We start from the raw sequence: 14,908 nt of genomic DNA on the forward strand, positions 1-14,908 counted from the left end.
AGGTTTATCAGCAATACCTTGAAATTTGACACAGGGTACAAATCTGCAATAAACCAACAATGGAAACTGGAGAACAAGATGAGAAGCAATTCATCTCGGACAATTAGCTCTTACAATACTCCATAGGTACTACACGGTATGCTAGAACCCTACTATGGTCTTACAATGCTATTGTAAATTTCTGATATTAATGAACAGGTTATGGTAAATAACCCTACATTTTTACTACCTAATATAGTAAAATAAAGTAAGAAACTTTTTACTGAAAACTTTTTTTGATTTCAAAAATCTAGAAAGAGTAATATTTAGAATTCAAGAAATTTTCTTACAAGATTATTGTATAAAAGACTAGCTACAGTGAAAAATAAGCCAAATGTTTTTTTCTTTCTATTTTATGAAGGAAAGCTTCTGGGCATACTGCAAAGTCTAATATAGCCAAAAAGACAACAAGCTTAGAAGGAAAAAGGCCAGGCAGTGGCACGTGATCACTTTCACACGTCATAAGCAACAAATTCCGTTTAGCTGATAAACACTGAAATGAAGAACAAGGCCACAGATATAATCAGGTGTTATTTGATGATATATGCAAATTAAAGTAATAGAAATGAGTCCACTAATTCCACAAACTGTTTTGTTAGGAACCATCCAGAACATGAGCTTAAATTCATTAGTTTATTTTATCAATCCATCTTTTGTTCTTTCAAATTAAATGACTTCATAAAAATTATTGTTTTGTTCCTGTTTTGTGTGTGAACCAATTGCCAGTGATGAAAGATGCACTATATAAACAATAGCTCAGACAACCTTGGCTTAGGAAATTTCCTCCCATGGTCATTGCAGTGGAAGACAGTTTCCATGGAAGTTCAAAGGGATTTTAACCATTTCAACACATCTGTGACAGAGGAGTACTTATGGACACTATTCTGGTGGAGAAACATTTAAAGGTTTAATGCTAATATGGCTTGGGACGGGGGTATTTGCATTTGATTCACACTATTTTTCTCCACTGACAAGCCATACAACATGACATGATAGTTAACGTGTACAGGAAGGAAAAACTGGTGACCATTGCTCTTAAGATTCCATTACGTAATAAGCCCACCTTGCTGGTGGTTATATCATCACACTACCTGCCACGGTGAATTCGGGATTTTACTATTCACCAAAGTTACAGCCTGAAAAAAATCTCCTTTGTATTTTAATGCATTTTGTGCTTACATACAGCTAACACTTTACATGTACTATATGTAGTACTTACTGCTCGGAAAACAAAGCAACTCTAACAAAGTAGATTCTCCCCACCCAATTTACACTTCACGTTACAAGCTTTACTATGAAGCCTAGAAGCCTAAAAAGGTTTTGTTTATAATTAGAAAAAAAAAACGTTTGAGGAAAGTCTGAGGGAAAATAAAAATCACTTTTTAAATCCAAGAAATGTTATGGTCACAGTATTGCTCCAGCCTGTAAACTTCATGAGGCCTCTGAGTGGCTTGAGGCACAGAGCTCAGTATGGAAGGGGAACTGTGACCATAACTGTTCAGATTACCAGAGATCAAAAATAACATAAAAAAAGCTATACCAAGGAATAGTTTCCTATTGCATGGAAAACACTAGTCATATGGCAAAAGGAGAGGAAAGGACAACAAAAGACTTTTCCCTTCCTTTTTTAAGACACTAATAGGTATGCTGGGAATGCTACGGGTCGACGGTTGTCACTGCTTTGTTCTCTGAATGTGAACAGCTTTAGTAAATGCTGGCATTCAGCTGAAATTTTATCAGCTTTTAACATGTTAACTTTTCCCTTTATATGTAGACCTTTACAGTTCCATAACAATAAATAAAATTTGTAGTTACAATGCATTTGTCAATTCAGTTTAGGCACAAGGCAACTTCCACAATGAGTGGAGAGATCACAACAGTCTCTGATTGTGCAGAAGCGACACACTGCTTGCAACAGAATGATATGTTCAGAGTATCTCATGGGCTGAAATTCTGTCTGAAGATCTTGTATCTTCACTCCTGATGCAGGTGTTGACCAGTAGCTTTGATCATAAGATTGCATTTGGGTTTCTTGCTTCAAGTGTTTTCTCCTGTCAGGTTTGTGTCTTCATATAATGTTAGTTGTCTGTGTCCTTGTGAAGAAAGGTCACCTTCTGTGTATCCTACCAATAATTCTGGAATTCTAGAAAGAAATTTAGGAGAAGAAAGAGCTTATTAGGAAAAGAATAATTAAAAAGCTTAGTATCAACACTAGAGACCTAATGTGAACTGGATTTGATGGCATTTTCAGTCATTTAGGTGCAAAAGAAGATCACACTGAGAGTCCCTGAAATCCCCCGTTCCAGAGATATCTGTCTTGAACATGATATATTGAAGAGATTACTCTAAAGAACCTTCTGCTGGGCCTCTCTGGATAAGGGAGAAAGAATAATCTGCACATCTCAGACCTTCAGTTTGTGTCTGACTTCGCTCTCCAAATCAAGCAGTGCCAAGTTCACTCCCTCCTGAAGGTAAATTGCCATGTTCCTGTACAGCCTTTCTGACAATGTTGCCCTTCAGCCAACCCACAAAGTTACTGCTATTAAAAAAGCAAAGACACCGAACTTTTGAAAGTGGTTCTTTGTATTTATATGGAAAGAACAGGCTAAGTTGGCTGTAAATTAAAAATTATCTGACAATTCCAAAGCAGCCAATTACTCTTGTATGAAATAAAACAAATTAGAGAAATTCAAAACATTAAGAATTAGAATATACACAACAAGAAGAAACCTCCCAAACCATAAAATTCAGTAAAGTTCTGGATTAAAACAAGGACACTGAACCCAGTTTTTTATTATTTTTGAAAGTGGCAACAGGTCTACTGGAATACTCAATTCTTTTTCCTTTTAAAATCAAAGTTTCCCAACTATTTAGAAAACCAACCAACAAGAAGAATAAACCCAAAAGACTGATATTCCTGTAGGGCCTCCCCATGAGTGTGTTTCAATGAAATGTTACATACTGGGCTACCTTGCAAAGCTGCAAACACTACTTTCAAATTTTAACTATCTTTACCAATAGAGATTGTAACTTAAGACAGTTCCCAGTCTCTGTTGGACAAATGAGAGGAGTTAGAATGACTGGCCTCGAGCCAGAGAGCAAATATCTCTGGGATGAGGGGTCCCTGAGACTGTATCAGCACTGGGAAACAATACTTGGATTTTTAAATCAACTAATGTGATATTTAGACCATTTAAAGATGTATAATTCATCTCTAATAAGCTTGGCTTATCTAGCAAGCTGTTCACTGTTCCTCTGATGTCATGCCAAGAAAGCCACCTGAGCCAAGAGATGTAGCCATTGGCAACAAGGCAAGAAAACAGAGACTGACGACATTTTCTTGGGGTTTTATTATAAACCCAAACAAATCTGCAGCCTTCTGCTTCTGCTGAGAGATGTGAAAGCACAGAGAAGCTCAGTGCTGCTGGCAACTCAGGAACTGAACCCCCCCATATCCAAATGTCCCCCACCTGGGCCAACACAAAGCAGCCAGAGCCATCCCCAGACGTACCTGGCTGGTGTTCACATATGACCCATAGGGTTGGTAGTTTCACTCAGGCCAGGGTGGCTTCCTGGGTGTGATGTTGGTGGCTCTGCCGATACGGCAGAAACTTTTTCTTCTTCCCTTCTCTTAAGGCAGGCTGCTTTAGGGTTTAGGTTTCGTTCTGTAACAGAAGAATCAGAGTTCTTAATCTCCCATACACTGATACCATGGGCAATATCGATACAAGAACCCCGGAGCAAAAATAGCTCTGCAGCTTCCCTCCTCAGCTGCTGACGCCCCCTGCTCACCCACAGGTGTCCAAAGCTGCAGACAATCATTACTGAAAGTCCTGCCAGGCAGCTCCTAAACTGGTATTTAAAAACCCCAAAGAGACAAAAAGCCAAGCCCAAACCCTTTCAGCAGCCTACATACGCCTTCAGAAACTTTTAAAAAGCACCTCCTTTATCAGTATAAGACACTTAACTGCTAAATGAGAACTGTCTATAATTTACAATATAATAAAACTGAACGCATCCATTTTGTTGGAAGGCTGAATTTGTACCAACCCTGCTGACATCACACTAATTTTAGTAATGTTGCTGCTTCTTTCTTCCCAGTATAAGCCAGCTGTTAGGGCAGGAGAGGCAGCACACCCAGAATGGATACTTCTCATCAGCCTCAATCTGTGAAATCACCTTGTGCCCATCTTAGTTCAATCAAAAGACTGATGACAGTCACATACGGCAGGAGCATTATTTTTTTCCCAAACCCTATTTCCTCTCACATTAAAGCCAATACTTTATAATAACCAGCTGTGGACCAGCTATCAAGGTATTTTCATTGGTGTGTTTCCACTTCTCCACTTAGCTTCTATAGATGTAGATTTGGATCTCATTTCCAAATAATGACAGTTTCTAAAAGTCAACTGTTTCTGTTCTTCAAAATGGCTTTTCATGAATCAAATACAGAAGATGTCAATCACAGGGGTCCAAAAGACGCACAAAAAAGATTTAATATATTCCACTGTGGAATTTAATCAACATTTTAAGGTATTTTCTAGCTGTCAGTACATTCTGTTTTGCAGTTGAAGATGGCAGATACAATTATAACTGCAAGAAGACTGCCAAAACTGAACAGACAGCACAAGCCCTTTTCTTGCACTGCACAGGCACCCCTCTAGTAACTGCAGTTTAGTGACCCCTGTGCATTTTATCTCATCTGACAGAGACTATTTTGGATGGACTTGATAGTTCTGCTGTCACCAAAGTCATTATCAGCAGCCTCCTACTGCATTTCCTTAAGGATGAGTACTCCTAAAGAGTCTACCGGAAAAAAAACCCAAAACTGCTAACTTTCCTTAATCACAGTTTTCTTTGTCTAAATGTGGCTCGCCTTGAAGTTTTAAAGATTTAATTACGTGGAAACTTTGAAAGGAAGTTAATTTACAGTGATTTAGGAAATGGAGATAAAAACCCCTGGCCTACACTGAAAGCCTAAATCTGAAATGGTTCATTTTGAATAGCACCAATCACAAAATGAGAAGCTTCTTTACCAGCAGAGAGAGGAAATTGTTTATGCAATTACACAAAGCACTGTGCAAGCTCCTGTGGGTGTCACACAAAGCTCTGGTCAGTCAGTCACTCACAGGAACAGGTGCAGAGGGGGACGGGAAGACAAATGGGAGCCAGGGCCTCTCTCCGGGAGGCCCCGTGCCGCCCCGGCCACGCGGAGCACGGGGAACGGGAGGAAGGGAAGTTCTCCGCTTACACTGCCTGGACAGTGGGGCCAGTTGAGCTGTTAGCACTAAAGCTTTCTACCACAGACACCAGGGTTGTAAGTCCTCTGACTGAGGCAGAATGATTTTATTAACATGGAGCTTCCTGTCAATTACAGAATCTGTGAGAGCAGGGAGATGCTTTTTAAACACATGCCTGAATAATGTCCCTCCGACTTCATAATGCTCAACCTTATCTTCTAGACCATGGCAACCATTTTCAGACCAAAACGGTGCCTGAGATCTAACTCTCAGAGATGCTAAAGTGGGTTTCACAATGGCCCCAGCTGCTGTCCCGTCTGCAGAACAGTTGTTCTGTGCCTTGGAAGAGCTCTGGCTGGAGACAGTGTGTTTCTTTCCCAACAACTGGATCAGTAAAAGTGCCTGAAAACACAGCATCTCATCCTTACTGCATGAAGTACATAAGTTTGTGTTAAGTTAGTTATTTAGCCTCTTTCAATAAACTTCAAACCTTTGCTTGGATCTTCTGTGCAAAATGCAAGCAACAAATGAGAAAAAGGAAGTAAAAATGAGGTATGCAAAAATAAAACATTGTTATCACTCGGTGATTTCAGTGATTCAAAGATGTAGTGCATTGAGCAAATACAACCACTGACATATCCACATCTCAGACTTTTCACTTGACACACTTCCATCAGTGAGACACTAAGGAAGATGGCTGCTACTGAGTCCCAAACAGCAAAACACAAGGAAACTCATTTGGGAATTGCCACCTCCACAGAACAAGACTACTTCTGTTGGAAGGGACTCCCAGCCACCATCCAGTCTGACCTCAGGGCTGACCAAAAGTTAGAGGAAGGTGCTCCAGAACTTCAACATGTCTTTGGCAAAAATAAACATGGAGTTTTAAATTCAACTGTGGCTTCACCAACTCACAAGAACAGAAGAGCTGAAGAACCAAACGTAATCACTAGAACCATCTTTCCTTACGAGAATGAATGGCAAAATGTAGTTTTCCTTCTGCCCCTACCAGCAAGCCTATTGTTTCTGTCTTGGAAAAATTTGAAGGAATCAGAGAAAGAAGATTCATGCAAACACAGCTCTGATTCAATTAGAGTACAAGCTTCCTCCCTCCCCAGTACACGTTTAATGCAAAATGTTACGAAAACACAAATAAATATACTGCATTTTACTATTTCAATTATGCAGAGTTCAGCCTAAAACAGATCTCTTATTGTTGCTTAATCTTTTCTACTACAAAACAAGTGCTTGTTACAATTTAAAGCAAGATGAATCACTATTGAATAAAAGAATTTACCTTGAAAACTTAAGTGATGACTACTTGAACAGGAAAATGAAAGGTCAAATTATAAACCTTATACTCACTCTGTTCCCCCTTTTTTTTTCTTTCAAGTGATTCTTTGCTTTTTCTAAAGAACTTCAGCATCACTACAGAACAGCAAACACACTTTCAGTAGCTCATGCATCTGGCTGAGCAGGGTTTCAAGAGCCCCACACTGCTCCATGGACAAAGCTGCCACAGGCCTGCCCCAGCCCCGAGGCCACTGACCTCTCACTTGCTGCTCCAGGCTGAGGATCACTGCCACAGCCTGGTGGAGGATGAGCAGCTTCGTCTGCGGCTTCTCGCTCTTCAGGTGCAGCTGGCACATGCGGCCCAGCTCCTTGAACGCCTCGTTAATGTCGCGCACGCGCAAACGCTCCCGGGCGTTGTTTGCCATCCTCCTCTCCTTCTCTCTTTCTATTTTCTGCTCTGGGTTCAAATCCTCATCTTCGTTAGTACTGCTGCAAGAAAGGAAACGTAACAGGGTATTGAAATAACACTGGTGTTTCAAACAAGTGATCCTGGTGCTGACTCCAAATAGATAAAGAATAAAATAATTTCCAACAACGTTTTTGCTATTTTCAAATGCATCAGCTTATATAAAAACACATTCAAGGAATTTTCAATTTCACATGCTTATTTAAGAAGTTTACTTTTGTTAAAGACTGCAATGGCAAATTCTAGAACTATTTTTTATTCCACTACTCAGTGTAGAGCTAAACAGTTATATGTAGAATTCTTGAACTGCCTCAAATGATATCAAGTTGCATAGACTTTTTAATATCGGTTCATCCAATTTAGTCTAAAACTGTGCAAAACCTCTGTTCTACTAAAACTAACACACTAAATGCCATTGAACGTGTCTTAATACAGATTATGCTGCCTGTGGTTGCAAAATTCTTTTTGTCTACCGTTGCCTCAAATTTCAATGCTTGTATCAGGCCTGTCAGGCAGATCCAGAAGCATTTCCACAGTATCAGCTCCAGTTTTGTGTCTGTGGCTTGGGAGGGGACAAAGCGTTTCAAGAGGATCTTTAGCCACATTGTTTGGCCTCAGGCTCCAGGTCAGGAGCTGGAGCTCTCCACTGCCACAGACTCACATCTAGAAGGGCAGCCCTGGCCCAGGTACAAAGTATCACCAATTTCTGACATTGGCCCATCCTCTGTGCTGGGCAGGGCCCTCAATCTTTTGCTGCTTACAGGTACAGGCAGACATTAGGCATGGCACTAGCGTAAGGGAATGCACACTTGACAGATGATTTTCCCAGCAAATCCTCTACCTTGTATTTAAATATATACAGATATTATAACTTTTTCTCCCTTTCAGCTGCCTGTTGGTGTATGCAGTGCAGTAACACAAAAGCCTTGCAATAAATTTATCAAACGTAAGGACAATGTGCTACTGAGCATTATCAAAGCACAGATTCCCCACATTATGTCAGCAACGCACCTTGTTCTGCCTCTGGAGGAGACCTTGATATCCTTCTGAGAGGACTCATCATCTGATTTCATGTCATCTGATGAGGGAGGTTCATGGATATTTTCATCCTTCTCCTTATGTTCAGACTTGATTTCTGTTGGACCTATAGCCACAGACTGGCTCTGTAAGCCACCCGACAGTGCTGCAAGCAAGCAGAGAGCAGAGTGATTGTCACAGCACTGAAACACTGCCCAGGACCTCAGCAGAGAATGGCAGTGAGGGGCCAGAGCCCAGACAACAGGAAGAACTAACAGAAACAAGAAATCCTGGTAACACTGCTGCACTTGGCCATGTGTCATGGGTTATAAAGCAATCACAGCTCACAGAGCAGCTTGATTGGTAACAGCTTAGTCTAAGGAAAACACTGAGACAAAAGGACATTGAGTGAAGTAAGGAAATTTGCACCTGATGTCTGGGCTGCAAATTTAAGGGCAAAGCTGCCCTGACATCGAGGCTTGGGTTTAGGCTGAATGTGCAACACCCTCTAAATGGTGCTGGCATGCCAATAAAAGGAGCTGACTTCTGTTTTCTGCAGTTTACTTCTTCAGCTAAAAATGGAAGGAACTGTAAACATGGGTGTGAAATGACCTCCTTCCCTTGGCTGTGCTGAACTCTGGTCTCAGCCCACTCCACAGCTCTCCTGGCAAATAGGAAACTGGGAAATGGCTGCAGCTCTGCAAGTGCATCATGGCCCCTTAAGCTGGAGGAATGTGGCTGTAAAGCATCCTTCTCTTAAAATTATACTGGGATAATTGAGGGATGCCCTCAAAATTGTTGCAGGAGTCCCTAACAGTGGTGGTATATTAGACTTGTTATTAATTTTTATTTTTCAATATTATCTATGCCCCTATCCCTTGCACTGATAACATTTTACCAAGATCTACAGCTTCACTGACTCTGAACTACTGCAGACCCTGTCCAGCATTTAAGCCTGGAAAGTTACCTCTGTAGCTGTCTTGTGTTTTATGATTTAGTTCTGTGCTCTGAGCAGAAACTGTACTGGGAAGAACTGAATGGTTGCTGTTGAGGCTGACACCTTCTTCCCGGTGAGTCCCAACCTAAAGCAAGGCAAAGCAAAGATTTCTGTTAAAGATGTGATTCAAAGACATAGTCCAAAACCAGAAGTTTAAAACACAAAGTATTTGCTGGATTAGAGACCCAAGTTTAAATTCTTGCTGAATAAAGATTTAGTTGATTGCTACACTGAAACACTTGATTTGACCTTACCAGACTGGGCCGTGTCTCAAGCAGTGACCAACCCTATTTGGAATAAAATAATCCAGGTATCTAACTATTCTTACCACCTATTTTTTCATCTATTCCTTCATAATACATCATGATTTAATTTCTGAGCAGCAAGCATTGAGATGAAGAGTCTTGAAAAATTCTAATTTTGCATAAACTTGAATTAATGATACTTATGTGAGACAGCTTTGAGTGTGCATACCTAACCTGAAGAGGCCAACTTGTTAAAAAAGTACTGCTCAACAGAAAATACTGTCATCAACTTCTATTAAAAAAATATTTGGTAGAGAAAAATGGGGTAAAGATACACTGCCTGTATTTAAATAATCTCCATTTAAAGCTTTTGATTTCTAAAGGCACAAAAGTTCTTAAACATTTATAATATAACCAACATAATACAATTAAACAGTTAAAAATGAACAAAGATGAGGGATTCTACTATTATTTGTATAGTTACAAAAACTGGCTACAGATGAAGCTTTTTATTGGAACAGTAGCAAACATGTCAACTAGAAGATTAAGCCTTTAATTAAATAGGTTTATTGCCTGGAGTTACACATGAGAACCACTGTTTTTCAATAAATCCTTCAATCCTAGTAAACTGCTGAGCTTTGAATCCCTCTTGAGTAATTAATGCAGCTTTTACCTTTCATGTCTTAGTATGGGTTTTACCCAGAGAGAGATAAATACCCTTATGCAAGTTTATCCTTTGTTTAATATACACTTGTTCCTGTAAGCTAATGCACAGGAACAAAAAAAGAAAGGGGGAACCCCCCTGCCCCAACAACCCACAACTAATATCAGGTCATTCCGGGCTGCTATTTGTATCCATTGTTCTGCAGAAAATCTCCTCTTGTATACTGTGGAATATCTGTTGCTATTTCAAGTATATTTTATCTTCCTCTGCATGTAATGGGCTTTGTTTGTGAGAAGTTCTACTCTGGATACAGTCGGCCCTGCAAGCTCCTGCAAGAGTCATGAACTCGCTGGGAGGAAGGAGCTGAGCCTGGGTCTTTCAGCCTCAGAGACAACACTCTTTACAACTGGAACATGAAGCTCATTCTCACTCTGAACTTTTCAAAACCGAGTCTTTTCCTAATGCTGCCTTGCAGGTTGCGTGTTTTATTTTCTTCTTCTGGTGATGCTTAGTCCTAACACTTGAGGGTGCTTTTATTCAAGCTACAGACTATTAATTGTTTCAGGGCCAGGTTTGTTCCAAAATCTACTTAAAAAAGGTAAAAATTTCTTAAAGCTGTATACAAACACAGCAGCTGTCAGAACCCTGGCAACTTTCAAATCTAGAGCTAATCTAAAGGCAAGAGATTAGCAAATCAGTTCTGATAAAGGCAGAGAATAGATGAGAAATAAAACCTGTATTCAAGTCCATGCTCCAAACCTTTGAAACCAAGATGTACAAATTAAAAGCATACAATTTAGATTAACAGGATTTACACAGAAATCTTAAGAGCTAAAATGTTACCAAACTGACCATAACAGTGATTTTTAGCTGTGATCTATGATATACCAGAAAATCCAATCTGGCAAACAAAAAACCCCAAACAACATGACTTGTTGAAAGTCACTGCATGCTATGCGGAGGCCAAAAGCTCTGTTTGCTACAGTTGCAACTATACGGTGGCTACTTCAAGCTACCCAAGATTCAAGAATCTTAAACACAGGCATCGAAAATTTGGTTTGCTTTCCTTTCCCTGGACTCGCACTGCATAGAGAAAGGGCTCTCCCCATCTGCATTTCAATGGAGCACAACCTCGGGCTTCCTTTAAGTCTTCTGAAAGGCGTCCGGGGCCATCAGCTCCGCAGCGCTCGGAACAAACGAGCTCTCGACGTGTTTTATCGCTATTATTTGTAAGCGATTCCCAGTCAGGCGCTTTCCTAGCGCCGAGGGCCAGCTCCGGGGGCAGCGAGCTGCCGGCGGGTCCCGCGGTGCCCCGGTGCGGGCGCGGGGATCGCGGCGCTGCGGCGGCTCCCGAGCGTCCCTATTTCCATACAGCTGCCCCGGGCGGCAGCGCGGGCTGTGCCGAGGCACCGGCCCTCCGAGCGCCGGCCCGCGGGACTCGCGGCAGCTCATGCCGAAAGCAAACTAACTCGGAGCGAATTCATTCTCTCCGGCGCTAATCCAGCCTTGTTTCCACGGTCTCTCCTCCCTCTTCTCCCAAGCAAAGCTCGAAGCTTCCCAGGCACACAAAATGGGAGACGAACGGAAGGCCGGGCTCTGCCACACCGCAGTCAGGCAGAGCACGCACACACAGAGTGCGGGAGAACACAGCGGAGAGGAGCGACCAGCGCGGGCACGGCGCTCGGGATCTGCTGGGAGCAGGGCAAACACCGCGCTCGGGATCCGCTGGGAGCAGGGAGCAGGGCAAACACCGCGCTCGGGATCCGCTGGGAGCAAGGAGCAGGGCAAACACCGCGCTCGGGATCCGCTGGGAACAGGGAGCAGAGCAAACAGCGCTCGGGATCTGCCGGGAGCAGTGACCAAGGCAGGCACCCCGCTCGGCACCAATACGTTCCCATCACTGCCCTTTGCCAGCTTCCTCCACACAATGCCAACCCAACACAGGCACGGCATCCAGTGCAATCACAAAAAACCTATCCCTCAGTAACCCCAGGTTGAGAAAAACAAGACTGTACGTTGTTGTAATTTACCGGGTCATTTTTATGCATTTCAAGACGTGTACACAGGAAAATGTGCAGCCCCACTGACACTTGCAAATTAAAAAAAAACTCCAAACCTGAGGGCAGAACATATTTCAGTTGATTTAAGTGGTAACATTTGGGATCTGAAACCAGAAAACCGGTTAAGTATTTTAGGCAACTAAATAAAAACTAGACAAATCATGGGCAGCGATGACAGACAAGTGCATGTAGGAGAACCGAGAGTGACACGTGGGGAAAGGACATCTATGTCCTGTTAATATTGGTTCTGCATCTCACACTTTAGTCTGATTATTCATTTTGAGCACGGAAAGCTTTTGAGAACTGGAAAACAAAAATACCACTCTTGGTCTGAGTCTTTGAACTTTTCAAGCCCTAGGAGCTGGTCAGTTGGCTATGGTCATTAAAACCATTTTAGCCAAGGTGTGCATAATTAAGGCAATGAAAAGGGCTTTGTAATCAAGAATTTTACACTTCAGACAGTTCAGAGTTGTTCAGTGGGAGCACAATCTCTGCGGGGAAATAGCAACTCTGGAAGGGTTTGAGCAAGAGCAGAGGTTGGTGTTGGCAAAGCGGCTTAACTGGCCTTTCATGCTTCTACTGGAGCAGGCACAGGGCACAAAGAGGGAGATCACCAATTTTCTTAGATTTCTGTTATACCTGAAAAAACCCTCTGACTTAAAGATTGAGTTTCATCCTTAACTGAGTTTCCAGGCCTTTTATTTATTTATTTTTAATCAGTTCAGGCTGTTCTTTTTCCATTGTATTACAATGACAAATAAAAAGCAGCTTGAATAAGAACAAAAAGTATTACTTCTTAACTTTTCAATAATACATGAAATAAAATACAAATCAACTTCAAAGGCCAGTTAGCAAATATTTGATGAGTTTGAGATATTAAAAATCTATTTGAATAAGTCTAATGGCCAGCCCAGCTAAAAAGAAAACAAGACCATTCAGAGCAAGCAGGAAATGAAGTCAACTAGAGTTGTAAAATAAATCTGGCTCAAAAATTAAGCAAATGTTAAAATAAAACCATGCCTGGTTACACTAATTACATAAAAAGGAGTTAAATTACTCATTTCCTAGCTCCTTCTGCCAAGATCATCATCTTCAAGGGAAATTAAATTTATTTTTTTTCCTACTTTTTTTTAAAGAGCAAAACTGTTTTGTGCAAAGATCCCACCCTCCTTCAACAAGGAAGTTTCATTTAGTGCTGAATTCCAACGAACATTTCTTGACCCTATGTCAAACAAAACTTCAAAAATAGGTAATCACCGTTATCAATGTTGACATTTCTCACTATGTTAGCCCAATACTCATTATTTTCTTAAAATTTACTGGATGTCATCTCAAGTAAAGCAGTGTTTAAATCCAGAATGAAGGCTGGATCTTACAGTTCAGGTCACGTGTCAAATCCTCTGCTCTCCTGCTTACTATTTAAAAAGAACACCAACCTAATAGTAAATAAGAGTTTGAAATTGGCTATTGAAGAAGAATTACCCCTTATACTTGGGGGGCATTACTGCAATGCAGTCATCACTAATAAAGCCCTCAGTCTGCAGCACAACCAGATGTGCCAGCCCCTGCTCTGCACCTATTCCAGGACTCCATCCTCAGTCACGCTGAGCTCCTGCAATTGCAAATGATGTCAAAGGGCGCTCTTTGGGGACTGGGCAAGACCACAACTGGATGCCTTCTGTTGGAGCCAATTATTCTGATGTAACAAAATTAAGGTTAATCCAAGACATTCTTTAGCTGACTCACTTTACAAGGCAAAACTGATCTGCAAGCTCGTTTCACCAAGTGAGGATGAAATGTACAGGCAATTTTTTTTTTTTGTTTTCTTAATTTAAGTTTATTTCTAACAGACAAGCTTCTGTCAGTCAAATAATTAGATGATAAATTAGGTCTGTATTACATTTAAGTAATACAACTACACTGAAATAGAGAAGATCAAGGAACTTCTGCCCATTTTGGAGAGTCATTTTCCACTGACCCCTATTTTAATAAACACTGAGTTGATAAAGTATTTATCATCGATTACTTAAAAGAGAAACTGAGATTTTTAGGTACATTTTGGCACTATCTCGATTTATTTGACTGTGTCTGGCTTAGTAGTATCAGAAGGTTCCTCAAGTCACAGAAAAAAATTGTCACTGAAGTTTCAGCCACTCACTTTATACCACATCAAGAGCAGAGGGGAAAAAAGTTTTCTTTTGTAGGACTAAATTTCAGTCTACCCTAGGACATGGTAGAACTTTAACAACATTCTTTAAATATTAAATCTCTGTAGGTACTGTGAAAAAATTCAAAAGTACTTTTGCATCATTTCTTTCATTACTAAAAGTAACTGTGAATTTGTATAGAAAGCTGAAGTTGGATGTGCATTTGGAAAGTACCCCCTCCCCAAAGCCCCCAAACACACAGAGCTTATAGAAAGCAACCAGTTCTTTTTGATGTTTACTGCAGTGGTCCTGAAATTAATATAAATGGATGTGTGACGTGCGAATGGGAGAGCCTGGAACTAATTCTGTTTTATAGAATACAAACCCTTCAGCAATTGGGGTACCTAATTATTTTGATGATAGGTGAAATTTTGCCTTGATCACACAGTACCCAGCTGTGAATCTGTTTTATAACAGAAAATTTCACAGCATGTAACTGGTCTTTAAAATTACGCTGTAAACATGCAAACACATGGCACCACTAAAACAAGCATGTTTTTAAAAGGTCTTTTTCCTTTAAGCATTTTTGAAAAGGGTGGAATGAAAAGGAAGAAAAAGGGAAGTGAGCAATGCTACAAATAGATTTGTTTACTGTGTAATGCTTTTAGCATATTTCTGATCTATAAAAAGCTCAACTACATTTTTTCAGAACAGTTCACATTTTTAAAGAAACAAAAAGA

The 14,908-nt window shown here is 40.8% G+C and overlaps 1 protein-coding gene across 9 annotated transcripts in view; it reads right to left on the reverse strand.

Annotated features, from left to right (window-relative positions):
* Positions 1-551: 551 nt before the first annotated feature.
* TCF12 (transcription factor 12) overlaps positions 552-14,908 on the reverse strand; it is a 158,977-nt gene continuing 144,620 nt past the window's right edge. For 8 of the 9 annotated variants that reach the window (XM_084213765.1, XM_084213763.1, XM_084213762.1 and 5 more), the window contains 5 exons: positions 9,023-9,137; positions 8,050-8,221; positions 6,829-7,061; positions 3,551-3,704; positions 552-2,182 (listed from right to left, as the gene is read on the reverse strand). In XM_084213765.1, the coding sequence (XP_084069891.1) occupies positions 3,562-3,704; positions 6,829-7,061; positions 8,050-8,221; positions 9,023-9,137 (663 nt within the window). In that variant the 3' untranslated portion in view covers positions 552-2,182; positions 3,551-3,561. The remainder of the gene's footprint in view (positions 2,183-3,550; positions 3,705-6,828; positions 7,062-8,049; positions 8,222-9,022; positions 9,138-14,908) is intronic. The other variant, XM_084213764.1, reaches the window with a different exon arrangement.

The sequence above is a fragment of the Fringilla coelebs genome (assembly GCF_963513975.1).
Source record: "Fringilla coelebs genome assembly, chromosome: 12".
NCBI classification, from domain to species: Eukaryota; Metazoa; Chordata; class Aves; order Passeriformes; family Fringillidae; genus Fringilla; species Fringilla coelebs.